The sequence below is a fragment of the Nomascus leucogenys genome, chromosome 11 (assembly GCF_006542625.1).
Source record: "Nomascus leucogenys isolate Asia chromosome 11, Asia_NLE_v1, whole genome shotgun sequence".
NCBI lineage: Eukaryota > Metazoa > Chordata > Mammalia > Primates > Hylobatidae > Nomascus > Nomascus leucogenys.
The window spans coordinates 118807652-118835530 of record NC_044391.1 but is presented as its reverse complement, the minus strand read 5'-3'; the positions used below and the strand labels follow the sequence as shown (position 1 = coordinate 118835530).

Here is a 27879-nt window from a genome sequence, read left to right as displayed (position 1 = left end):
AATCAGGGAACTCACTGAGGACGGAGTGGAAGGAATCAGGGAACTCACTGAGGACGGAGTGGAAGGAATCAGGGAACTCACTGAGGACGGAGTGGAAGGAATCAGGGAACTCACTGAGGACGGAGTGGAAGGAATCAGGGAACTCACTGAGGACGGAGTGGAAGGAATCAGGGAACTCACTGAGGACGGAGTGGAAGGAATCAGGGAACTCACTGAGGACGGAGTGGAAGGAATCAGGGAACTCACTGAGGACGGAGTGGAAGGAATCAGGGAACTCACTGAGGACGGAGTGGAAGGAATCAGGGAACTCACTGAGGACGGAGTGGAAGGAATCAGGATGCTCACTGAGGAGGGAGTGGAAGGAATCAGGGAACTCACTGAGGACGGAGTGGAAGGAATCAGGGAACTCACTGAGGACGGAGTGGAAGGAATCAGGATGCTCACTGAGGAGGGAGTGGAAGGAATCAGGGAACTCACTGAGGACGGAGTGGAAGGAATGAGGATGCTCACTGAGGAGGGAGTGGAAGGAATTAGGGAACTCACTGAGGACGGAGTGGAAGGAATCAGGATGCTCACTGAGGAGGGAGTGGAAGGAATCAGGGAACTCACTGAGGACGGAGTGGAAGGAATTAGGGAACTCACTGAGGACGGAGTGGAAGGAATCAGGATGCTCACTGAGGAGGGAGTGGCAAATAAGCCACAGTGGCTGGGTATTGCTACTTGGGGTCAAAAGTAGAGGTGCGCTTATAAACCACCAGGATTCTTTTTAGACGCTGCTGCTGCTGATGGGGACAGCTGCAATGGCTAACTTATGTAGTGCCTACTCTGTCCAAGGTGCTACCCGCGCAGCCCCTTGAGACAGATACTGTGATTATTCTTAGTTTATGACCTCTGGAGACAGTCAGTGATGATTTCTAACAAGCTTGTGATTATGGTTTCATTATGGAATAAGTGCAGAACTTCCTACATTTCTTTCAAAAGTCAGCTACTGCTGGGCATGGTGGCTGACGCCTGTAATCCCAGCACTTTGGGAGGCCAAGGCGAGCAGATCACTAGAGATCAGGAGTTTGAGACCAGCCTGGGTAACATGGCAAAACCCTATCTCTACTAAAAATACAAAAATTAGCCATGCATGGTGGCACACGGCTGTAATTCCAGCTATTCAGGAGGCTGAGGCACAAGAATCACTTGAACCCAGGAGGTGGAGGTTGCAGTGAGTCAAGACTGCGCCACTGCACTCCAGCCTGGGTGACAGACAGAGTGAGACTCTGTCTCAAAACAAACAAACAAACAAACAAACAAACAAAAAAGACAGCTGACTATTTGTGTATGTACATTCTCCCAAAGTTTAAAAAACAATCCATATTATTTTGAGGTCATTGATCACACATTAATTCATATTTCATTTTTTATAAAAGATAGAACTTAAATTTGAATTATTAAAACTGAAAAAGTTCTGGGAACAATTATAAAGTTAATATGTGAATATTTACAATCTAGGAGTCTATTACATTTTTTTCTTTGGTTTATCTTTAGATTGAGCATGTTTTATTTTGAAATTTTATACTAAAAGTGCAGGGCTGGCTGGGCTACAGCTTAGCCAAGAGAGTACTGTAATAAATGATGAATGTCTATCTTTGCAGATAAGAGAGTATGAACAGGTCATCATTGAAGATCGTATAGAAAAGGAGAGGAGCAAGAAGAAGGTAGAACAGGATCTCTTGGAATTAAAGAGCGTTATAAAGGTAAAGAACCATAATCAGTATCTCACCACAGCTGGCCTAACACTGAGGAACACAAAAGCATTTCTCATTCATTATCAGACGCATCTCAGTATACCAAGGACTGCAGATCTGAGAAGCATGGACTTTTGTTATTGTACTTTGCCAACACAGTCCATGGTGCAGGGAGATGGTTAACGTAGAAAAGGACGTGCCCCCAGCTCTTCATCTGGGGAAAAAGAGGTGGTTAGCAGCGGAAGCAAAACCTAGGCCCAGAGATGAAATATAAGATTACTATGTCTAACCAAAACCAGCTCCTGACAGAATGATTCTTTTTAATATCCTCTTACTTCTTAAAATCCTGCTTATACATCAGCGCAGACTATCTGCTGGGTTCTGATACAAGCTGCTTAGGTGGGAAGGATAAGCAGCAAGTTAGACAAAAATAGAGATATTTTAGTTTTATGTGAACTTGCGTGTCTCAGTGATGATGAAACTGGCAGGTCACAGATCACATGAAATACTTGCAAGCAAAAACTTCAAGCTGAACGGAACCTGTCTGGAGGCTAACCCTTCTCTCTGAAGGTCGAGACCCTAGTGGGTACACTGTAGTTTGGGTTGTATATTAGGGGTGAACTAAAATAGTTAAGTTTTATATCACATTCTGGACCAGGTATCCAGACCCAAAGTTGAGCTTCCCATAAGGAGTCAGATGTGTAAGTAGCAAGTATTTATCAAGTTTCAATGGTGTTTCCCCATAAAACTTGTCAGTATTCCTGAATTTACAACAAACATGTTAAGAACGAGCTGAAGAGCACGTTTGCTTTCTTTTCACTAGTGGATTTGCTTCCAGTCTTTAGGGTTTAGTCTGACTTTAAAGCAGTGGAGACTGTATTGAGAACAACTGTTATCTAAAAACTAAGATATTCAAGAAAGCTAACTAAATCTTTTTTAAAAGTACCAGGACAACTGATCTTTTAAGCAATCACTGAAGATACGAAATGCACAAGCAAGCCTATAAAAGTCATCTAGACTTATCTGTGCTTTTTTTTTTTTTTTTTTTTTTTTGGTGACAGCATCTCACTTTGTCACTCAGGCTGGAGTGCAGTGGTACAATCTCTGCTCACTGCAACCTCTGCTTCCCGGGCTCAAGAGATCCTCCCGCCTCAGCCTCCCAAACAGCTGGGACTATAGGCACAAGCCACCAGGCCTGGCTTTTTTCTTTTTTGTATTTTTGTAGAGACAGGGTCTTGCCATGTTGCCCAGGCTGGTCTCCAACCCTTGAGCGCAAAGTGATCTGCCCACCTCAGCCTCCCAAAGTGCTGGGACTACAGGCATGAACCACCGCACCTGGCAGTATCTGTGCATTTTTGGCCGAGTGCTTTTGCCCTTGGCCCAGGTAACTAACATTCTTTTTGGTTCAAATAGCTGTTAAGTACGGGGAACCTGGACTTTCTTCAAGGAAAGCAGTATAAGGAAGTCAGATTTCTAAGGGTGAAGAAAAAATAGGCCAAATCAGATTCCTTTTCTTTATTTTTACTTGAGAACCTCACTCTTGAGTCCATGGCTTAAGCTCCGGGTCCTGCACGACAGGAGAGCATCGCTGTAGTGATTATGTGCCTGGCTACTTCCATGTCCTGGAGAGACTGTTTGTCAGACAGAAGTTACTTCATTCAACAGTCCCTTTATGTGGAAAGAATGCAGCTTGTCAGGCATAGTAGACGTCGTACTCACTCCCCTTTTCTCTTCCAGCTCCAGGCCTGGTGGCGAGGCACTATGATACGGAGAGAAATTGGTGGTTTCAAGATGCCTAAAGACAAAGTTGATAGCAAGGATTCAAAAGGCAAAGGTAAAGGCAAGGATAAGAGGAGAGGCAAGAAGAAGTGACCTGTTGTTTCCTGACTTTTTAATGATGGCCATTCTAACTGGTGTGAGATGGTATCTCACTGTGGTTTTGATTTGCATTTCTCTGATGGCCAGTGATGATGAGCATTTTTTCATGTGTTTTTTGGCTGCATAAATGTCTTCTTTTGAGAAGTGTCTGTTTATGTCCTTCGCCCACTTTTTGATGGCGTTGTTTGTTTTTTTCTTGTAAATTTGTTTGAGTTCATTGTAGATTCTGGATATTAGCCCTTTGTCAGATGAGTAGGTTGCAAAAATTTTCTCGCATTCTGTAGGTTGCCTGTTCACTCTGATGGTAGTTTCTTTTGCTGTGCAGAAGCTCTTTAGTTTAATTAGATCCCATTTGTCAATTTTGGCTTTTGTTGCCATTGCTTTTGGTGTTTTAGACATGAAGTCCTTGCCCATGCCTGTGTCCTGAATGGTATTGCCTAGGTTTTCTTGTAGGATTTTAATGGTTTTAGGTCTAACATTTAAGTCTTTAATCCATCTTGAATTAATCTTTGTATAAGGTGTAAGGAAGGGATCCAGTTTCAGCTTTCTACATATGGCTAGCCAGTTTTCCCAGCACCATTTATTAAATAGGGAATCCTTTCCCGGAAACAACAGGTGCTGGAGAGGATGTGGAGAAATAGGAACACTTTTACACTGTTGGTGGGACTGTAAACTAGTTCAACCATTGTGGAAGTCAGTGTGGCAATTCCTCAGGGATCTAGAACTAGAAATACCATTTGACCCAGCCATCCCATTACTGGGTATATACCCAAAGGACTATAAATCATGCTGCTATAAAGACACATGCACACATATGTTTATTGCGGCACTATTCACAATAGCAAAGAGTTGGAACCAACCCAAATGTCCAACAACGATAGACTGGATTAAGAAAATGTGGCACATATACACCATGGGATACTATTCAGCCATAAAAAAGGATGAGTTCATGTCCTTTGTAGGGACATGGATGAAACTGGAAAACATCATTCTCAGTAAACTATTGCAAGGACAAAAAACCAAACACCGCATGTTCTCACTCATAGGTGGGAGTTGAACAATGAGAACTCACGGACACAGGAAGGGGAACATCACACTCCGGGGACTGTTGTGGGGTGGGGGGAGGGGGGAGGGACAGCATTAGGAGATACACGTAATGCTAAATGACGAGTTAATGGGTGCAGCAAAACAACATGGCACATGGATACATATGTAACAACCCTGCACATTGTGCACATGTACCCTAAAACCTAAAGTATAATAATAAAAAAAATAAATAAAAAGTTATAAAAATTATAAAAAAAAAAAAAGAAGAAGAAGAAGTGACCAAGTTAGTTCTCTTCTGTGTTTTCCGCTGGTATTCTGGAGGTGGGAAGGACTTGGAGAGAGTTAAGAAACAGCTGGTACCATCAAAGATGACTCATCTACAGGTTGTTTCCTATTGAGACTTTCCCAGGGAAGCCTGATTTCACTCGCTGTAAATTTCACTCTGCCTGTTAATTTCACTGTGCCTGTTAGGTGGGTTTTCAAACCCTGATTTAGGATTATACCATTGACTTAGGGCTTCCTCATACCTTGCTGGGAAGAAGTTTCTGGTAGTCCTGTGAAGATCCATTCTTCTTGCTCTTTCTCAGCAGAACAAAGGAGTTCAATGGCTTAGCTACAGTGATGCATTAAAACTTCAGTATTTCCTGTAATGTCTGATTCTGATTTTACCCAATTGGTCTGTAGTGAAAAAACTCTTAGGAGCAAAAGTATTCAGTAGGAATTACAATACAATGTTATTAGCTGTCCAGCATAATATATACACAGCAAAGTTTTAGTAACTGTTGGTTCCTGCCTGCCTTTTAGATTTATCGTCACTTTGGTGTTTTTATTCAGGTGAAAATGGCATGGAATACATATCCAATTATAAGCTGCTTCAGCAACTTTTCTAGGAAACAGGGATACAAATTATAAATACAAGCTAGAAATAGGATGTTAGGATATACAACTTTACAAACTGTAAATATGGGGACACAGGTTCTCTGGAAGGCTAGTTTGGAGATATTTTTGACAAGTGAAACACTAGGGCCACCAATCCCCACTTTATGGAGTGTTAAGATGAAAAGAAATCAGGTGTGTGAAAATATCTAACTTGTGCCTGGCAAACAGGAAAGCTGTCACTCTCCCTCTTCTCCTAGAAAAAAAATGCGCCCACCAGATCATGCTTGCCTTGATGAGTCAAAACAATGCCTTGGGATGCTAAAGGTTTCCAAGAGCAAAGTTGTCCTAATGTGTCACATACATTTCGTGAATTAAGCCTTCTATCTAACTCCTAATAAAGCTCAGTCTTGATATCTGTACTTCCTTAAGAAAATGAATTTGATCTCAACAGCCTGTCCCGAAGCCCCCATTTCCACTGACATTTCCTCTGGAAATGAGATGCCCTTTCCTTGATTCACCTTTGCCAAGGGAACCACACCTCAGGTTTGAACACTCTCCAGTCAGCTTTTATTACATGCCACTGAAGTGTTGGCTTTTATTTGAATGTCAACGTATAAAGTGGCATACAGGCAATTTAAAATAACATACATGATATTGACATATTTATACTTAGAACTTATGCAATATATTTACAGACATACAAATATAGGACAATGTTTTACAAAATCTTTCACTAATTACGTTTACATTTTCAGAAATGAAATTTGCTGTAAACCATCTCACTGCACTGTGTATATAGAAAGGCTTCTAAATATCCATGTTTTCATTTCTATAATCATTTAAGCACTTAGATTTTACGAATTCATCAAACTCATTAGCATAGTCACACATCATTAGTCACTGCTGAGCTGTAGAAAGTAAGAGAAATCACAAACTCCTTGATTAGCTGTATTTTAAAAAGCTCTTCAGAAAAGTGATCTATTACTATGCTCTGTGTTCTAGCAGAATACAAAGGCCCCTCTTTCTATGGGTCATTTCCAGACCTGGCTATTAGAAGAGAACACTGGAGTGCTAAACACAGATTATGGGTCTGAAATACTGGGAAATTGCTGACAGAAAATCTCTGTAGGTGGCAAGGGCTCTGCTCAGGGGGCTCTCAGTCCCCGACACTGTCAGTGATGGGAAGGGCTCTGCTGAGGGGCTCTCAGTCTCCGACACTGTCAGTGATGGGAAGGGCTCTGCTGTGGGGGCTCTCAGCCCCCGACACTGTCAGTGATGGGAAGGGCTCTGCTGTGGGGGCTCTCAGCCCCCGACACTGTCAGTGATGAGAAGGGCTCTGCTGGGAGGCTCTCAGCCCCCGACACTGTCAGTGATGGGAAGGGCTCTGCTGGGGGGCTCTCAGCCGCCGACACTGTCAGTGATGGGAAGGGCTCTGCTGGGGGCTCTCAGCTGCCGACACTGTCAGTGATGGGAAGGGCTCTGCTTCAGGTCAGGGGAGCTGTGACAAGGTCATCTTCATCTTACACTGGAGTCAAGCAAAGCTAAATGTTAAACCGAATTGTGCTTTCCAATTTAAAAAAGAAAAGGTACATACAAAATACTGAATACAAAAATTCTCCCAACAAAAGCATCATGATTTGTTTTTGCATCTTGACACAAAAAAGAAATTCATACCTTCATACCTCTGCCGAGGGTTTGAAAAAAGAGAAAAAAAATTCAAAGTATTTGATATTTTTCCTTCAATTATCAGCCAAAACTGCACGCGGTTTTTCCTAACAATTCAAATACAAATCTGATTTAGTTTGATAAAAATACATTAAGGTTTCATAATATGTGCAAAATTTGAAATAAGTTGAAATTTCCATTTATCCCTATGGGAAAATTAGTTGCAAATGTTCCAAGTATTACATTATGTAATGTCTTCTAGAATTATTCCTTGCATAGTATGTTTTTGGTTTGGTGGTTTTTTTTTTTTTTTTTTTTTTTTTTGAGACAGAGTCTCGCTCTGTTGCCCAGGCTGGAGTGCAGTGGCACAATCTCAGCCCACTGCAACCTTCGCCTTCCAGGTTGAAGCGATTCTTATGCCTCAGCCACCCAAGTAACTGGGATTACAGGTGCCCACCACCACGCCCGGCTAATTTTTGTATTTTTAGTAGAGACAAGGTTTCACCACGTTGGCCAGGCTGGCTTGCATATGTTAAAAACAATCCTGTCCTTTGCTGAGTTTCATTTCTGGTGGCATATAATTTGGAGACTGTACTGAGGCTTAATGTTGACAAATACAGTTTAAAAATGCACACGGCTAAATTCTAAACAAGTTATATAAGGGTATATAAGGGTTGATGGGTCTGTTGGGAACTGTAAATATAATGGGGTCTTACATAAAGACATTTTACTTTTGTTCTATAAGATTGGGCATTGAACTTAGATGTTGTATGTTATACAATTTATTTTATTTTTAGAGATGGGGTCTCACTCTGTTGCCCAGGCTGGAGTGCAGTGGTGCAGCCATGGCTCACTGTAGCCTCAACCTCCCAGGCTCAAGTGCTCCCACCCCAGCCTCCTGAGTAGCTGGGAGTACAGGCAGGTGCCACCACGTTTTTTTTTTTTTTTTTTTTTAATTTTTGGGAGACAGGGTCTTGCTATGTTGCCCAGGCTGCTCTCAAACTCTTGGGCTCAAGTGATCCTCTTGCCTCAGCCTCCCAAAGTACTGGGACTATAGGCGTGAGCCACCATGCCCAGCCTGTTATACAATTTTAAACCTGGTCAAGCGGTAATGTTCTGATGAATTTGTTTCTCTGCAAGAACAAGGAAGAAAACATTACTTTGACCAGGTACTCAACATGATTTGATCCAAAGCTACTTTTAGATGCTACATTTACCTGATAAAAAGAGGGATAACATTATGCCCAAATGGATGCATTGTAAAGAAAATCCAGAACAGTTAACAACTACAGAAACAAAAGAGATATCTTCCGCTTACTTTATTTACTTGTTTTACAAAGGCAGTGAACACCAAAGGATATCACCAACAACTAAAAGGAGTTCAAAATGCAGGGGAAGGAAAACTAGCTGAAATTTGAGGAAAGGCTCCTGTGTGGTGTGAGTCCTTAGGCGCTTTTCCTCCACCCATCGAGTACATAAAGGCGCTAGTGGTGGAGCCAGATGGGGCGCGTTTTTTTTTTTTTGAGGTGGAATTTCGCTTTTGTTGCCCAGGCTGGGGTGCAATGGCATAATCTTGGCTCACCACAACCTCCGCCTCCTGGGTTCAAGCGATTCTCCTGCCTCAGCCTCCTGAGTAGCTGGGATTACAGGCGTGCACCACCACACCCAGCTAATTTTGTATTTTTAGTAGAGATGGTGTTTCTCCATGTTGGTCAGGCTGGTCTCAAACTCCCAACTTCAGGTGATCTGCCCACCTCAGCCTCCCAAAGTGCCAGGATTACAGGCGTGAGCCACCACACCCAGCTAGGAAGATGCCTAAGTGCTTTAATTCAGCCACAGAAACTGGCAGTTATCTGAAAGAAATAAAGAAACTAGGCTTTTCCGAGCTAGAAGTGTATGTGCTGTGACTGCAATGTGTCTGCAGGCCCAGATGTCTGAGGAGCAGCAGGAGGGTGGGGAGGGAGGCTCAGTGAGACCAAGTGCGCTGTCAGCTTCAGGATTTGGAACCTGTGTATAGAGGGCTTGTTGTTTCTAATGCCCAGATGACAGGATGACATAGAACCATCCTCTATGATGGTATGACTGCAGTTGAAGGGAGGCCTACAGCACTGACCTTAAATACAACTGTATCTGTCTCACTGTTTTACTATGCAAAATTTGGGCCGGGTGCGGTGGCTCACTCCAGTAATCCCCGCACTTTGGGAGGCTGAGGCGGGAGGATCAGTTGAGCCCAGGAGTTTCAGACCAGCCTGGGCAATACGGCAAGACCCCAACTCTTAAAAAAAAAGAAGCCTAGGCCTTCTGTATTATTTTTGTTTTGCCTTTGACAGAACAGTCCAACTCCTCTTAATATAGCTTTTGATTTTAAATGTGGGTGAAAAATGCAGTGGGCCCATTACCCTCCCCTCCAAACATGAAAATAGCTTTGAACAGTGGTTTCCACTACGTGAAAAACACGTGCAATGGGTCGGGTGCCGGGCACAGTGGCTCACACCTGTCATCACTCTCGGAGGCCGGGCACAGTGGCTCACGCCTGTAATCCCAGCACTCTGGGAGGCCGAGGCAGGTGGATCACTTGAATTTAGGAGTTTGAGACCAGCCTGGACAACATGGCAAAACCCCATCTCTACTAAAAATACAAAAAAATTAGCCAGGCATGGTGGCGGGTGCCTGTTGTCCCAGCTACTCGGGAGGCTGAGGCAGGAGAATCGCTTGAGCCCGGGAGGCGGAGGTTGCAGTGAGCTGAGATTGTGCCGCTGCGCTCCAGCCTGGGAGACAGAGCGGAACTCCTTCTCCAACAAAAACAAAAACACGTGCAATGGTTGTTGAAAATGCAGATTCCTAGGCCTTACCCCAGGTCTACTGAATGTGAATCTGTATTTTAACAAATACTCCAGGAGATTCTAATGAACAACGAAGTTTAGAAACCAGCAGACCAGTTGTCTTGAGACCAGGTAAAAACAACGGCACAGCATGCTTGTGCCTAACGCAGATGATGTGCTTTCTGGCACATGAAATACGCCTGCTCTCCAGGAAAACACAGCCAGGTTAGGTGCTGGGTTTTCAGTAAGAGAAGTTTCATCTGAGAAAACCAATGGTGTCTTCATAAAAAAATTCAATGGAAATGGAAATAACCTCCCCTAAAATGGAGAAATGAAGCAAAATATTCCTGTTAGGAATCATGGGAACGGTCCCTTCTGAGAACACATAAGAGCTTTGTTTAAGCAGACAGCTGGCAGCAGCAATCACGGTGTCCTGTTCCTTGTTTTGGCCAGGCCAGTGCCCACGGTCCTGGGGATCCTCAAACAGCAGATAACTGGTGCTGCTGTTGCTTGGGTGGGGCAAGTTCCAGGAGAGCCTGGACCGTCACTGCAACCTGGCTCAAACCTTTCTCTTCTAAAATGTGGAGAGGCAAACATAATTGCTCCTGAAATGGGACAACGTAACATGAAAACAAACAAACAAGAAAATCGAATGAATATCACAGAACTGAAAGGAAAAAGTAAGCACTTCTCCCCTTCATAATCATCAACTTAGATATGAAAATTAGTACCTGGGAAACTGGCCTCAGTGTAAATACGAGTTAGAGAGATGGTGTCTGACACTCACTGTCACTTTATTAATACAACTGAAAGTACATACAGATCATTTTCAAAATTGGAAAGTTGACAAGTAGCATATATTTATACATACAACAGAGGGAAAACAATACCGCAGGGTGAAAGCAACATCCTTTATCTCTGATGAATAAAAGGTCAATACAGGTCTATAAAACAGGCAGGTGAAAAATAGAAAAACAATTCCACACTACCAGATGGCTCAAGAGTGAGAGAGATTACTCTTGAGGGTTAAGTTCCTACCACAGGAATGAAAGACAGTTTGAAAACACAACTCAGCCTGCATGAGTTCTACGCCATCTGCATGATAATCCTGACTGTGAAAACCAGGGTTCCCAGACCAGACAGGGCAAGAAACTCAGTGTATCCTGAGCTCTTGAGAAACTTCCCCCTAATTTGAATAATTCATGGAAGGGCCTATCTGAATTAAAAATCTGAATTACAGAATTAAAAAGGAATAGTATCTGAAAATGTAAAGGATTTAATATCCTGGTATTTATTTAACAGCCTGAATTACTCCAGGGAACTACCATGTAAGCTTAGGCAGGAACGTGTAGATTGCCAACATGTGAGAAGTGTTTACAATGTTTGCTTAAGGAAGTTAAACACCTCCTTAATGTGTGCATCATTAATTTGTTAGGTTAATCCTTTCTTGTGAGAGAAAAAGGCAAATCTTAAGAATAGCATTTATCACTGGCTTTCTGTTAAGATTAAATATTCCGAAAGAAAAGAGATTGCTCTTACAAAGAACAGAATATAGAATTCTGGTTCCACTAAAAAAAGTTTATACATGTTTGTTAAAGAAAACAACTAGTTGTTTTGTGTGTGTGTTTTTTTTTTTGCTTTTCATTGAGACGATATTACTAGGAAATTTTATAAAACCAGTTACAATAAAATATATAACACGTATTTATTTTTGAGGCAGTTATTGGTACTTGTGCTTACTTTTTATTTAATACTTATTTTGATAAAATGAGGTAACTGTAATCTTTTGATCTAATAAAACTAGCAACTTTGTAGAAATACTTTGAGTGCAACTGCAAGTCTAGATAAATGGTATTTAAAATGAACCTGCCCAGTGTTTTGCTGTCAGAAGAGACGTGCTTTCTCCAAGGCTGATTCCCTGATCTCTTCCTCTCAGCAGCGCCCTAGGACCTGCGCAGCCAGTGTTTACACTCAGAAGCCTGTGCTTTCTGGAGCACCCTCACCTCCCAGCTGGACTAGAGGGAGTGCTGTGTGTTCTCAAGAGAATGTACAATTACAACCCCTAAACCACATGAGAGCCTGTGTGTGTTTTTTAACAGGTGTTTCAACTCTGAGACATCTTAAAAATAAAACCAACCCAACTCCCCAAAGTCTGAAAGGCACCTACTAACACAGAAAACTGAAGTTTTCATCATCACAGTGTTGAGTGTTTCAGCATTAACACTGAACAGTCTTTTCACCTGTGAAAATAGCTGTCCCATTTCATATGGAAGAAAACCAAACCAGTGAGCCCCTCAGGCTGAACCCTACACCCGGATATTACGCTCCTCACAATCTCTCTTCACACTTGAGTTCATCCTTTATCCCAATTTTGTTAACAGAGTTCAGAAGGTTCCTGAATATTCAGAAACACCATTTATGAAACTAGAATCTAACCGCAATTATAAAGTAGTTTCCAGCATTAACGTCTAGCAGCTAAATGCTAGGCGTTCTGAAAAAGCAAGGCAATATTCACTGCCTTGAGCACAGAACAGGGACTGCTGCCCTAATACTTCTCCTGCTACTGTTTCACTATTAAGAAGGTTTGAGTATGTTAGAAATCACATAAATTCCAATTTTAAACAGAATGCTGGGAGTGAACCTCAGTCATGCATAACAAACAGTCAATCTGGAAGGGGCTCACCCTGAGAGGCCAGCTCCAGCCCATCTGCTCGTGTGCACCACGTACAACGTACAGACCGGGCTCAGAAGAGCAGGGAATCCACATGATCTTTAAACTGAACATTCTGACCAAACTAAAATTACTAAAATCACGGCCAATACCTTTCAAACGTCCAGACCGCAAATGCCTAGACGGACCTGTGCCTACTGACAAAGGGGGGATTCAGGATTTCAGGACACAGTTCAAAGCAGAAATCTAAGTGACCGGGTGCGGCCAAAACCAGAAAAGGCACGACGGTTCTCCTCATGAGCAGCTGCTGAAAAGGTTCAGTCACTCCACAATTTCCACACTTGTGCTGAGGCACGGAAAAACGGCCAGATGGGAGTTGTACTGTGTGACTTGGAAATAAAGCTCTACATACATGTCATATTCGAAGTACACGTTCAGAATTGTATTAGTAAAAATGCTTCAGCATTTATGGTAAGAGAAACAAGGCCACAGGCCAGGAGATGGGCAGATGACCAGGAGAAAAAAATGCTGGTCATTTCCTCTTGGTTGGCAATCATAAATGTTTACTATTGTGAGGGGGTGCTCATCTGCAAATATAAGGAAAGGTTTTACCTCCTTTATTGGTTAGCTCTTTGAGGGCCAGCGGGGAGAAAAAGCGCTTACGTAAGTAATTCTGAATGAGAAACAAACCTCCTTTACCAAGCACAGGAATGAGGCAGAAAGTCACCGGAGTGCAATCTTTCAGCGAGCGGGAAAGAGCCAGTGATAAAGCACACAGAGAGTTAACATCACAGCACAGTAAAATGCCACAAAACCCAGAAGCTGCAGAGAGAGACAGACAAAACTGGATTCTTCTGAGTGTGCCCCAAGAGAAAGGAGCGTTTCAACAGTTCTTTTAACGCGGAGGTTTAGCTGAAGGATGTCGGAAGGGGAACAAAGATTGTCCTGTCCAAAGTGTGAGCAGGAAAGGAAAACAGAAAAACAAAGTCAGTGGATCAGAAATGCAGATTTGCGTATAGAATTCATATGATCATCTCAGTCACATTCACATATACACATCCTGTAACATTTTTACATTAAGGAACAAAAATAAAATGCTGAAAACCACAAAGAATCTTCTCCATGCTGAGCCTGATCTTACTACTAAACAGCAGAATAAAATTCGTGTGTTGATGACTAGTCTGAACATTAAGAATACAATACATAGGCCAGGCGCGGTGGCTCACACCTGTCCCAGCACTTTGGGAGGTCAAGGCGGGCGGATCACAAGGTCAGGAGATCGAGACCATCCTGGCTAACACGGTGAAATCCTGGCTCTACTAAAAATACAAAAAGCCGGGCGTGGTGGCGGGCGCCTGTAGTCCCAGCTACTTGGGAGGCTGAGGCAGGAGAATGGCGTGAACCCGGGAGGCAGAGCTTGCAGTGAGCCGAGATTGTGCCACTGCACTCCAGCCTGGGCGACAAAGCAAGACTCCTTCTCAAAAAAAAAAAAAATACAATACACAGAAGTGGATGTTGGTTTAGGGTCGTGTGAGGCCTGAAAGAAGTGAGGTGTGTGTGAAGCAACCTCTTTCCTGACTCATTCTTCTCTATTAAAAAAAAAAAAAAAAGTAGGTCAGAAAGCAAAGACGAAAACTGCAGAGGCTGAGGAGACGGACGTTTTCAGAGAAGGCCACGTACATCAAAAAGGTTCAAAGACTGAGGAAAGCCTCATGATCAGGGGGCAATTTACTACCTAGAAGCCAAATACATTCAATGACTTGGCATTCCTTTAAAAATCAGGGGGTATCTATTTTATTTTATTTTTTTTATTTTTTATTTTTTTTTGAGACGGAGTCTTGCTGTCACCCAGGCTGGAGTGCAGTGGCGCAATCTCGGCTCACTGCAGGCTTCGTCCCTGGGGTTCACGCCATTCTCCTGCCTCAGCCTCCCAAGTAGCTGGGACTACAGGTGCCCGCCACCACGCCCAGCTAATTTTTTGTATTTTTAGTAGAGCCAGGGTTTCACCGTGTTAGCCAGGATGGTCTCGATCTCCTGACCTGGTGATCCGCCCGCCTCGGCCTCCCAAAGTGCTGGGATTACAGGCGTGAGCCACCACGCCCGGCCAGGGGGTGTCTATTTTAACCAAGTCCAGCTCAAGAATGTGTTCAAAATGAACGCAGAGCTGTTAAGGGCCTCAGAGATCGTCTAAACCCTCCATTTTACGGATTGCAAAATTCATTAAATAAATACAAACAAGAGTGGACTTGACAACAGGGAGACATCGTTTAACACATAACATAACGACTCTGGGACAAAAGATACTGGACTCAGATACAAGTTTTTAATCACCCATTACAGTTTTTTTAATGTAGCATATTGAATAAAAGCATAAAAATAAAGCAAATACCCACATGCCCAATGTCATCAGAGGTTTTTAATAACTGCCTTGTTCTTTAGTATTTCACTCACACTTTAACTTGTATGACACTTTAAAAGTTACACAGAGAAGCAAAATTATATGTCTTTATCTATCTTATCTGGGTATAGAATCTGACAAAAATATTTGTAATATTGTTTTCTGTTTTACATTTTCAAAAGTGGTCATTATTACATTCCCAATGTTCAAGTCACATAGAGCAAAGTGGGGATGTTTAAGTAAAGGCCAGAATGACCAGAAGTACAGGAGAAAAAGGAAGACGGGGAGGTAGAAGTTTCTTCTCTTCCTTTGGCAGAGGGACCTCAGAAGGCTAGTTTGAACCTACGAGTTTGTGCGTTTATTCATTTTCTTTCACTTTGTTCTAGACAGATGATTAGTTTTTCAGCAGAAGTAGCAGCATGCTAGGAACCTGTCTAAAACTGGCAGTGGTTGTGGTGGGGACGTGGGTGGGAGGCAGAAGGGGAGAAGGAAGGGGCAGCCTATGGGGAATGTCCATTCCTCTTTGTGGTGACGGAGAAGGAGGGAGGATGCATCAAAACCTCAGCCTAACCACTCTGGAAAAAGACCCAGTCTTCTAAAACTGTATTTTTTTTTTCTCCGTACTTGCCTTCCAATGGCACAGCTCTGGTAGGAACGGGGGCAGGCTGGCCCATAACAAACATGGTCAACCACTGCATGCAAATACCGACTTTAAGGTGTACTTTAAGGCACACTATTTTGTATTTTCTTGGCTGATGGCGGGAACATCCTGAAATAACTCCAAGGTACGGACTTTAAATCTCAGAGACCCTCAGAGGACGGTTCCGAAAGCCCCGTGGACAGGCACAATGACCGTAACTGCTGGTCAACGGTACTTTCAACAGGTTTTGACATCGGTTAAGTCCACATGACTTGCTTGAGTGGGGCCATTTTCAGCACTCTCCTATCTATTTTGCGGTTCCCGTTCTCTGCACCAACCCATGCCATACTCTCTTTGTTTAAAGACACTGTGGCAGGGAACTAGAGCAGACACTGGATGTTTGTGTAGCAAGAACCTCTTCAGGAAGCAGAAGGGAAGAACTGGAGGCTAATGTGCACTATTAGAATAAACTTGTTTAAAAGAATGTATGTTATTTCTTCAGAAACCATATTCAGTGCTCTCAAAATATTTAAAAAGGTCTGTTCTAAAAGATGGGGCTTTATAAAACAACATAACATAAAAATGAGAATTTTGCTTTCAATTTGTCCATAGGAATCAAAAAGGTGTTTGCTAACTACCACTTTATGTAAATTGCCATTCTTGTATAATTCAGTTAAAAAAAAAAACAGCAAAAGAAAAAGTAAAAAATAAATAGTAGAATGATGATCTACCTTCATAAGAGAAAAACAATCCTGGGACTCCTGCTGGCTGATGCAGACGCTCTGTGGAGCTGGGCGCTCTCTCTTTCACTTTGTAACATGTGAAAGAGCTCAAAGATAAGGTCGCTCTTTGCACAAGTGATGCTGTGGCCTATTTAACTCCTGGCTAGTTAGAAAGAGGTACGGTGAATTGGGTAAAGAGAATCACTGTCATGAAAGCTACAGGAACAGGAACTAAACTCTGAGAGAAATGGGGGAGCTGCTGATGAGCCCCGGGGCCACCCCTGAGTTACTGATACCTAATTAGAAGGTGATAGAGAAGAACCATGTTTTCCTCCTTGCAGGCTATAGACAAAATATGTTAACAAGACTTGTAATGGTCGTGGTTAATGAAAAAGTATCACATGGCACCAAGTTGTTTCTTTAAATTTGTCTTTATACCATGTAATATTCCTTAATAGTATAATACTTAGCTGGTTTAATATAATTGCTTTTTAAAGGGGTTATTGGATAAGAGTGTATCAAGTTCATTTCCCTTAATCGCATCTATAAATAAATTTAACTATTTGTAATATTAAAGGGCAATAAAGTTAAAACTGAGCTGGAGGCAATAAATCCTCATAGCAGGACAACAGCTTAGAAATGGCCTGCTGCACGCCAGACTCCAAAGAACCAGAGCTTCGTGGAAAAACTGATGAAATCCAAATAAAGCCTGTAATTCAGTTAATCGTATAGTTCTCGTGTTACTTAGTTTGAATCACTGTCCTATGTTTGTATTAGATGTTAGTTAACATTAGAAGAAATTGAGTGAAGTACACAAAGGAACTCTAGGCTATTTTTTCAACATTTCTGGAAGTCTAAAACATTTTAAAAAGTATCAAAGCAAGTGTTGGAGCGCCGAAACCAACTGCAGCATTCTCCGTCTGAGATTTACTTAGTTTTGAAGGATATACTTAGTTGTTAAACAGCAAGTGGGAAAGTTTAGGAAAACAGAATAATTATTTCAAATTACTTATAATTATTTCAGTTTATATATTTATAATGTCTTTGTGTGGTCCTTGGAAATAATCAAGGAAAACCATTCAGAAGTATACTGACTCTTGTGACACAAAGTCATGTTAATTATGACCGACTTAGCTCAGAGCTAGTCCTGTAAGATTTTAGAGATTTGCATTTCCAAACTTTTAGGACAACCAAGTCTATTTAAGCAACATAAAAAATGATAAATTTGTTACCTGAGGTACACCAATTTTTCTGCAAGCTTCTAGGAAATTCTCCACATTTCGCCTGCATTTCGCCATTGTTAACTTAGGCTGAAATGAGGAAAAGAAAATGTTACTAGAGAAGTTTTGTTTCTGGGACACGGTCTCACTGTCACCCAGGCTGGAGTGCAGTGGCGCAAGCCTGGCTCGCTGTATCCTTGACCTCCCAGGCTCAGGGGATCCTCCCACCTCAGCCTCCCAGGTAGCTGGGACTGTAGTTGCATGCCATCACACCTGGGCAATTCTTGTAGCGACAGGGTTTCACCACATTGCCCAGGCTGGTCTTGAATTCCTGAGTTCAAGCAATCTGCCTGCCTCAGCCTCCCAAAGTGCTGGGATCAGAGGCATGAGCTAAATGCCCAGCCTACTAGCAACATTAAAAAATATTTGCTAACTTTAGAAATACTCTTGGCAATCGCTTCATAACTCTCAATGCTGTAGACTAGGGGGTCAGCAAACTTTTTTTTAAAGGATCAGATAATAAATGTTAGTTTTGAGGGCCATAAGAACTGTTGCAACGCCAAGTGCAGTGGCTCACGCCTGTAATCCCAGTACTTTGGGAGGCTGAGGTGGGTGGATCACCTGAGGTTGGGAGTTCGAGAACCAGCCTGACGAACATGAAGAAACCCCATCTCTACTAATAATACAAAAATTAGCCGGGTGTGGTGGTGCATGCCTGTAATGCCAGCTACTTGGGAGGCTGAGGCACAAGAATCGCTTGAACCCGGGAGGCAGAGGTTATGGTGAGCCGAGATCGCACCATTGCACTCCTGCCTGGGCAACAAGAGCAAAGCTCCGTTTCAAAAAAAAAAAAAAACTGTTGGAACCACTCAATTCTGCTAGGAGCTTGAAAGCAACTACAGACAATATGCAAACAAGAAAGTGTGGCTGGGTTCCAACGAAACTTTATTTACAACAACAAGTGCTGGCCTGTGAGCAGTAGTTTGTCGCCCCACACTTGAGACATTGGCTTTGGTTTTGTAAGGCAAGTACGAAATAGAAAAACTTTGAACGAATAGTTACAAACATTTTTTTCCATTTTAAAACAGTGTAACACTAAGGCAGCAGTCCTCAACCTTTTTGGCACCAGGGACTGGTTTCATGGAAGACAATTTTTCCATGGACAGGGCTGGAGTTGGGGGGATGGTTTCAGGATGATTCAAGTACATTACATTTATTGTGTATTTTATTTCTATTATTACATTGTAATATATAATGAAATAATCATACATAATGAAATCTACCATAATGCAGAGTCAGTGGGAGCCCTGAGCTTGTTTACCTGCAACTAGACAGTGCCATCTGGGGATGATGGGAGACAGTGACAGATCATCAGGCATTAGATTCTCATAAGGAGCACGTGGCCTAGATCCCTTCCTCGCATGCGCAGTTCACGCCAGCGTTTGTGCTCCTCTGAGAATCTAATACTGCTGCTGATCTGACAGGAGGCGGAGCTCCGGTGGTGATGTGAGTAATGGGGAGCGGCTGTAAATACAGATGAAGCTTTGCTCACTGGCCTGCTGTTCGCCTCCTGCTGTGCAGCCCAGTTCCTAACAGGCCACAGACTGGTACCCATTTGTGGCCCAGGGGTTGGGGACCCCTGCACTAAAGAAAACTTGGTGAGCAGCCAAAAAAATTAATTACCCATAGTTCATCATTTAAATATAACTACAACACTTGATTCATTTCCTTTCAGTCTCGTTTTTCTTTTTTTTGAGACAGAGTCTCACTCTGTCGCCAGGCTGGAGTGCAGTGGTGCGACCTTGGCTCACTGCAACCTCTGCCTCTTGGACTCAAGCGATTCTCCTGCTGCAGCCTTCCAAGTCGCTGGGACTACAGGTGTGCACCACCATGCACAGCTAATTTTTGTATTTTTAGTAGAGATGGGGTTTCATCATGTTGGCCAGGATGGTCTCAAACTCCTGACCTTGTGATCCGCCCACCTGGGCCTCCCAAAGTGCTGGGATGACAGGCGTGAGCCACCACGCCAGGCCCTTTCTTTCTTTTTTAGGGTCAGGGTCTCACTCTGTTGCCCAGGTTGTTGTGCAGTGGCATGATCATGGCTCACTGCAGCCTCAAACTCCTGGGCCCAAGTGATCCTCCTGCCACAGCCTCCTGAGTAGTAGGTGCACGCCTAATTTTTTTAAGTATTTTTGTAGAGATGGGATCTCACTATATTGCCCAGGCTGATCTTAAACTCCCAGCCACAGGTGATCCTCCTGCCTGTCTCCTTCTCAGCTTCAGCTTGATCCCACAGGGAGCTCACAAGTGTGAAGCACACGACACTCCCTCCTTGAGGTAGGAGGGCTCAGCCCCATGCTTGTCAGTCACTGGCTATAGGCTTGGGGGAAGAGCAAGGTGGCCTAGAATAGGTCCCTGAAATACACTGGGGGAAAAGTATATTACATCTGTAAGTTTTGGATGGTGTAGTTAAAATACACATACAAATATAGATACATAAAGCAAGTGTGGCAAAATGCAAGAAATGTCAGATCTAGGTGCAGACTAGTTCGTTGTATGATTCTTTCCACTTTTCTGAAGGTTGAAATTTTTCATGATAAAAATGTGAGGAAAACAGAGGAGGGGTGTGCCAACCCAAAGCCTGTTGTTTTGTGGACTGCCATCCTGAAACTGATGTCCAGACCTCACCAGCAGTGCAAAGAGAACCTGCCAGTTATCTTGAATGCATTTTCTCCCTCATCTCCCACCTGAGGTCGGTCACAGATCATGTCTTTTAACAGCCTTTTAACTGGGCATCTTTTCTTTTCTTTTCTCTTTTTTGAGACAGCGTCTCGCTCTGTCTTGCCCAGGCTGGAGTGCAGTGCAGTGGCGTGATCTCAGCTCACTGCAAGCTCTGCCTCCTGGGTTCAAGTGATTTTCCTGGCTCAGCCCTCCAGGTAGCTGGGATTACAGGTGTATGAACCACTCCTGGCTAATTTTGCATTTTTAGTAGAGATGGGGTTTCACCATGTTGGCCAGGCTGGTCTCGAACTCCTGACCTCAGGTGATCCACCAGCCTCGGGCTCCCAAAACGCTGGGATTATAGGCGTGAGCCAGTGCACCCAGCCTCTTTTCCTTTTAAAAAACAAGATCAACCAAGCTGGTCTCAAACTCCTGGGCTCATAGGATCCTCATGCCTCAGACTCCCAAGTAGCTGAGACTACAGGCACAAGCCACTGAGCCTGGCTTGGGCATCTTTCTAGTGACCTACCTTTAATCTTTCCATTTCTCACTTAGCACCTAGATTCATCATTCCTTTTTTTTTTTTTTTTTTCTGAGACAGGGTCTTGCTCTCTCACCTAGGCTGGAGTGCACTGGCACAATCACGGCTCTCTGCAGCCTCGAACTCCTGGGCTTAAGTGATCCTCCCACATCAGCCTCCTGAGTAGCTGGGACTATAGGCGCATGCCACCATACCCAGCTGATTTTTTTTTTTTTGAGACGGAGTCTGGCTCTGTCACCCAGGCTGGAGTGCAGTGGTGCGATCTCGGCTCACTGCAAGCTCCGCCTCCCGGGTTCACACCATTCTCCTGCCTCAGGCTCTCCGAGTAGCTGGGACTACAGGCGCCCACCACCACGCCCGGCTAATTTTTTTGTATTTTTAGTAGAGCCGGGGTTTTACCGTGGTCTCGATCTCCTGACCTCGCGATTCGCCCGCCTCGGCCTCCCAAAGTGCTGGGATTACAAGCCTGAGCCACCGCACCCAGCCTAGCTGATTTTTGTATTTTTGGTAGAGACGGGGTTTTGCCACATTGTCCTGGCTGGTCTCAAACTCCTAGGCTCAAGCAATCCGTCTGCCTCGGCCTCCCAGAGTGCTAAGATTATATAAGCATGAGCCACCGCGCCCAGCCTAGATTCGTCATTCTAAACTGCAATTATAATCATGGTATTCCCTCTTTAAATCAGTGTGTCCTCATTGTCTGTACTAGGGTAAACTTCCTTGACACAGTTCATAAGGCCTTTGTACCACGGCCCCAGCTCACCTCTCTAGCCTTACCCCTTCCCATTTGTATCTACAACCCTGTGCACGATCCATTCTGAACAATTTACCAATTCCTTAAGTAAAAGCCAAACTTTCCTTAGCTTCTGAATCTAGAAATCCCATGCCTAGAAGGCCCCCTTCCCTCTCTGTGCTGCTGGAAAATTCCTTCTTAAACTTCAAGAATTAGTTCAAATTTTGCCCGTTCTGGGAAGGCTTCCCTGAACTCTCCAGGTGGAGTTAAGTGGCCCCTTTTTGTATCCCTATAACACACTGTACATGCCTTTCTTACATTTATCGCCCTGCTGTAAGTGACTGTATACATGTCTATTTCTTCTCGAGTAGAAGTGAGTCCAGGAAAGTAGAGACTGGACTCTTTATATCTGTATCCTTAATATCTAGCACAATGCTGAAGAAACGTCTGTCCACTGTGCTTAACAAATGTCTGATGAACAGCCAAGGCTTTTTAGCATTATCAACTTACTACAGCTGGTGAGGGAACATGAATGCTTGGGACAGATCGAGGTCGCACATGATTGGCCAAATGGCAAAGAACAACACCATCAGTTAGAGCTGCTCCGAGATCACAAGGCAGAGACACTTTCAACCGGTACTCAATGTGCTGAAAGAACAAACAACATTTAATAGATTAATAGAAGAAAGACTGACATATAGGACATAAGGGAGTTATAATGAAATCTAATTAGAAATCAAGATAAAAAGGAAATAAGTACCACAATACCCATTTTATCCCTCTATCCTAAGTTTAACCTAAGGAGATCTAATATATATGGACGGCAGCCAGGGCATAGTGGTACAAAGTACAACAAAAATTCATTTACAACTTCCTGATTAAAAAAAAAACAACCTAGATTCTCCTTCAATTCCAAAATAAAGAGGCAATCACTCACTATATATGTGTAAGTGTGATATTTATATATGTGTGCACACACATATAAATTATTACTCTGACAATATTTCTTTATAACAGGAAGTAGAAAAAAAGGAAAAAATGTAAATGAGTAGAGCTAGGAATTAAGCTTTATAGAATAAGCCATCTATCTCATTTTCTAAGTAAATAGCTGAAAAGAATTTCCTTAATAGCAAAATGTTTACATTCATCACAAAACATGGCACACAATGGGCACCTGTTGAATCTGTTAAAAATTACAGCTGGGCATGGAAGCTCACGCCTGTAATCCCAGCACTTTGGGAGGTGGAGACCAGTGGATCACCTGAGGTCAGGAGTTCGAGACCAGCCTGGCCAACATGGCGAAACTCCTTCTCTACTAAAAATACAAAAATTAGCTGGGTGCAGTGATGGGCACCTGCAATCCCAGCTACTCAGGAGGCTGAGGCAGAAGAATTGCTTGAACCCACGAGGCATAGGCTGCAGTGAGCCAGGATCATGCCACTGAACTCCAGCCTGGGTGACAGACCCAGACTCCGTCTAAAAAAATAAATAAATAAAAATGATGTGTCAAATGAAGAAGTGATCACAGGATTATGATCTATAGCAGTAACACTGAAAAAGTGTAAGTCAAAGGTAATGTACATACTTTACGCAGTTGATCTATTAATTCCAGCTCTTCTTCTTTCTGTCTTGAATTCTGTCTTGTTATGGAATCTGTAGAATCAGTGGTAGGTGCAGCAGATGGAGGAAGGGGTGAAGCACGACCTATAAAAATATTAATATGTAAGACGGAAAGGCAACTGGCAGTGCTAGGAAAACATCCGGATCTGCCTCATCACAGTTTCCCTGCAAGTGTGGTGTGTCGCTTCTACTTCCTGGATTGACTTTTTAAAAGGGTTTTTATTATAGAGATTTTCAAATATACACAACAGAGAATAGTATGGAAAACTACATAATGTTCATTACCCAGTTGACTCAACTACTTTTGTTTGATTACATCCACTTAAAAATGTTTTTATTGAAAATACACATACAGAAAAATACGCAAATCCTAAGCACAGTGCTCAATAAATTCTCCTCACCAAGTGAACACAATCAGGTTTTTAATGCGATCTTACCAATCCCAGGAGCCCCTTCCATGCTCCTTGCCCATAAGTACCCAAAGTGCTCAAAACCGCACCCTGACCTTTAACACCGTAGGCTGGTCTGGTTCATTTTTGAACTTTGTATAAATTATGCTGTATTGTATGTATTCTTTTGCTTCTGGCTTCCTTTGATCAATGGTATGTTTATGAGATTTATCCATGTTGCTGTATATAGGAATTGGTTCATTTTCATTGCTTATATGGTATTCCATTGTACAAATATACCACAATTCACTTATCCATTCTACTGATGGACATTCAGTTTCAGGCTATTATGAATAATGCTGCTATGAATATTTTTGTACACGTTTTTGGTACATGTGTACATATTTCTCAAACGTAAAACTGCTGGTCATAGGGTACACAGTCATCCCTCAGTATCCAGGGGAAATTGTTTCCAGAAACCACCCCTCTCATACCAAACTTTGTGGATGCTCAAGTCACTCATATAAAATGTAGTATTATTTGCATACAAACTATGCATATCCTCCTTTATACTATACTTTAAATCATCTCTATATCACTTACAATACTTAATACAATGTAAATGCTATATAAATTGTTACTATACTGTATTTCAAAATTAGTATTATTTCTTTATTGTGGCATTGTTTACTATTGTTGTCCTGTTTCTCAAGACTTTTCTGTCCATGACTGTTGAATACATAAATACAGAATCTGTGGGTACAGAGGCTGACTGATAAGTCTTCCATGCTTTCTTACACTCTTGCCAGCAGTGCATCTGTAGTTTGACTTTTAAATCTTACTGTGAATGCACCTGTTGGTAACATTAAAGGTAAGTTGTGGTTTTTTTGTTTTTTGAGACAGGGTTTCACTTTGTCACCCCAGCTGGAGTGCAATCGTGCAATCTTGACTCACTTCAGCCTCAACCTCCTGGGGTCAATCCATCCTCCCGCCTCAGCCCCGCAAGTAGCTGTGACTACAGGCCTGCACCACCATGCCTAATTTTTCTTTTTTTTTTTTTTTTGAGACGGAGTCTCGCTGTCGCCCAGGCTGGAGTGCAGTGGCGCGATCTCAGCTCACTGCAAGCTCCGCCTCCCAGGTTCACGCCATTCTCCTGCCTCAGCCTCCCGAGTAGCTGGGACTACAGGCGCCCGCCACCACGCCCGGCTAATTTTTTTTGTATTTTTAGTAGAGATGGGGTTTCACTGTGTTAGCCAGGCTGGTCTCGATCTCCTGACCCGTGATCTGCCCGCCTCAGCCTCCCAAAGTGCTGGGATTACAGGCGTGAGCCACCGCACCCAGCCAATTTTTTGTATTTTTTTAAGAGATGGGATTTTGCCATATTGCACAGGATGGTCTCGAACTCCGGAGCTCAAGTGATCCCACCTACCTTGGCCTCCCAAAGTGCCAGGATTACAGGCATGGGCCACCATGCCTGGCCTATTTTTTAATTTTTTTTGAGACATAAGTTTCACACTGTCATCCATGCTGGAGTGCAGTGGCGCAATCTCAGCTACAGCCTCCACCTCCTGGGTTCAAGCGACTCTGCCTCAGCCTCCCGAGTAGCTGGGATTACAGGCGCCTGCCACCATGCCTGGCCAGTTTTTTTGAGACACGCATGGTCTTACTCTACCACCCAGACTGGAGTACAGTGGCACCATCTTGGCTCACTGCAACTTCTGCCTCCCAAGTTCAAGCAATTCTCCTGCCTCAGCCTCCTGGGTAGCAGGAATTACAGGCGCCTGCTGCCACATCCGGCTAATTTTTGTATTTTTTCAGTAGAGACGGGGTTTCACCATGTTGGCCAGGCTGGTCGTGAACTCCTGAACTGACGTGATCTGCCCGCCTTGGCCTCCCAAAGTGCTGGGATTACAAGTGTGAGCCACCATGCCCAGCCATTTTTTGTATTTTTAGTAGAGACAGGGTTTCACCACCTTAGCCAGGCTGATCTCGAACTCCTGACCTCAAGTGATCTGCCTGCCTCGGCCCCCCAAGCGCTGGGATCACAGGCGTGAGCCACCATGCCTGACCTTATTTTTGTTTGTTTGTTTGTTTTAAGAGACAGAGTCTTGCTCTGTTGGCCAAGCTGGAGAACAGTGGTGCTTTTAATTGTAATTCATTGTAACCCTGAACTCCTGGGCTCAAGCAATCCTCCCTGCCAGCTTCCCAAGTAGCTGGACCACAGGCACACACCACCATGACAAAAGTTGTTATTTTAGACTTGAAATGTTTGTTTCCACTCCCAGGTAACTTCTTTGGGGACCAGGGAGAAATTTGTCATTATTAACTAAAAGAACATGAGACTTTAAGTAGATTTTTAAAAAATTATTGTTTTAAGAAAATAGCTTTTATCGATAGAAAAATGAGAAAAAGAGTTCATTACCAAGACAAAGAACATTCTCTAAAGCCTTGAAAGAGCATTTTATTTGTTCAAACACTCTATAACCTGCTTTTAGGTGGTACTAAGAAACTTTCTAATCCAGACAAATTCAGATAAGATTTTCCTGCTTTAATATCAGTGAGATCACAGACACATGCTTTTGCCAAGCTGATAGCTTTGTTTTATACTATATGTAGAAGTTTAAAAGCATCCATCTAACAGCTAGCATCATTGTGTAAACCTCCCCTCGCCCCTGGCTTTTAAAATCACCACCACCTACCTTTGTTGGTGTCTGCCCTGACACCTGCTCGGAAAAGGAAGCTTTCAGGGCGCTGAGGCTGATTTCTCTGGATAGCAGCAGGGAAAGAATATGCAGGGGAATGATGAACTAAATTAGCATGAAAAATAAAATGAGATTAAAGGAGATGAAAAGAAAATATAATGGCAGACATACAAGTTACAAAAGTAGCAAGTAAAAAATAAAATTAAACATGGCAATGATATAAAATGATAATTCTATTTAATAATGAAAAGTCTGGTACAGAAAATAATCATGAAAGCAGGAGGACTGCTTGTATGTATTTTACACTGGCATGTTATTTTTGGTGTATCAATAAAGGCGGAATGAATGTTAACATATTGAACAGTCTCCTGCAGACCTACGGCTGTTGTTCACTTATTCATGTCAAATGGCTGACTAGCTGAGCAACCAATTTAATTTAAAAATGGGAAAAAAAAAAAACCCAGTGCTTTCCAATTCTGTATCTGACTGCTATCTCAGAAAAAGCAGCCACAGCTCTCTAACAAGTAATTTAGGAAAATCTTGGTAAAAAATTATAATCTTAGCCTGGTGCTGTGGCTTACATCTGTAATCCCAGCACTTTGGGAGAACAAGGCAGGAGGATCCCTTGAGCCCAGGAGTTTGAGACCACCCTGGTCAACACAGAAAGGGCTTGTCTCTATTTATTATTATTTTTTAAATAAAAAAAGTAAAGAATTATAATCTTGATGTGGTTAATTGCACCTTTGTGTCTATTACCTGTTTCTGTTGTAGGTGAACTTAATAGAGCATTAGGTCTGTCATCACTCTGTGGAGAAACAGACATGTATCAATAATTGTTATTCAAGAAGAAATACTTTCTACTTTTATGGTAATTTTGAAATTATAAAAGACAAAAAAGCAAGTAACTCTCTTTCATGATTAAGTCTAGAGATGAGAATTTGGGCCAGGTGCAGCGGCTCATGCCTGTAATCCCAGTACTCTGGGAGGCTGAGGTGGGAGGATCACCTGAGAGCAGGAGTTGAGACCAGCCTAGGCAACAGAGCGAGACCCTGTCTCTACAAAACATTTACAAAATCGCTCAGGCATGGTGGTGTGCTCCTGTAGAGGCTGAGGAGGGAGGGTTGCTTGAGCCTAGGAATTAAAGACTGCAGTGAGCTATGATTGTGCCACTGCACTCCAGCCTGGGTGACAGAGGGAGACTCTCCCTCTCCCTCTCTCTTTTTTTGAGACAGGGTCTCACTCTTGTCGCCCAGGCTAGATTGCAATGGCATGATCTCCCAGGCTCAGGTGATCCTTCTACCTCAGCCTCCCAAGTAGTTGAGACTATAGGCGCACATCACCATGCCCAGTTAATTTTTGCATTTTTTGTAAAGACAGGGTCTTGCCATGTTAGCCAGGTTAGTCCCAACCTCCTGAGCTCAAGCGATGCACCCGCCTTAGCCTCCCAAAGTGCTGGATTATAGGCATGAGCTACCGTGCCTGGCCTGACGCCCTCTTT

The 27879-nt window shown here is 43.0% G+C and overlaps 2 protein-coding genes across 14 annotated transcripts in view; one reads left to right on the top strand and one right to left on the bottom strand.

Annotated features, from left to right (window-relative positions):
- The window catches only part of IQCG (IQ motif containing G), a 65479-nt gene extending 53440 nt beyond the window's left edge, over nucleotides 1-12039 (top strand). For 3 of the 4 annotated variants that reach the window (XM_030823061.1, XM_030823062.1, XM_030823063.1), the window contains 2 exons: nucleotides 1644-1745; nucleotides 3474-3661. In XM_030823061.1, the coding sequence (XP_030678921.1) occupies nucleotides 1644-1745; nucleotides 3474-3608 (237 nt within the window). In that variant the 3' untranslated portion in view covers nucleotides 3609-3661. Of the gene's footprint in view, nucleotides 1-1643; nucleotides 1746-3473; nucleotides 3662-11966 lie in introns of those variants that run through there. The other variant, XM_030823064.1, reaches the window with a different exon arrangement.
- The window catches only part of LRCH3 (leucine rich repeats and calponin homology domain containing 3), a 94875-nt gene continuing 76815 nt past the window's right edge, over nucleotides 9820-27879 (bottom strand). For 3 of the 10 annotated variants that reach the window (XM_030823052.1, XM_030823055.1, XM_030823054.1), the window contains 6 exons: nucleotides 27138-27186; nucleotides 26379-26486; nucleotides 23256-23374; nucleotides 22181-22318; nucleotides 17691-17768; nucleotides 10802-13643 (listed from right to left, as the gene is read on the bottom strand). In XM_030823052.1, coding sequence (XP_030678912.1) covers nucleotides 13440-13643; nucleotides 17691-17768; nucleotides 22181-22318; nucleotides 23256-23374; nucleotides 26379-26486; nucleotides 27138-27186 — 696 coding nt within the window. In that variant the 3' untranslated portion in view covers nucleotides 10802-13439. Of the gene's footprint in view, nucleotides 10633-10801; nucleotides 13644-17690; nucleotides 17769-22180; nucleotides 22319-23255; nucleotides 23375-26378; nucleotides 26487-27137; nucleotides 27187-27879 lie in introns of those variants that run through there. The other 7 variants (XM_030823056.1, XM_030823058.1, XM_030823059.1 and 4 more) reach the window with 5 other exon arrangements.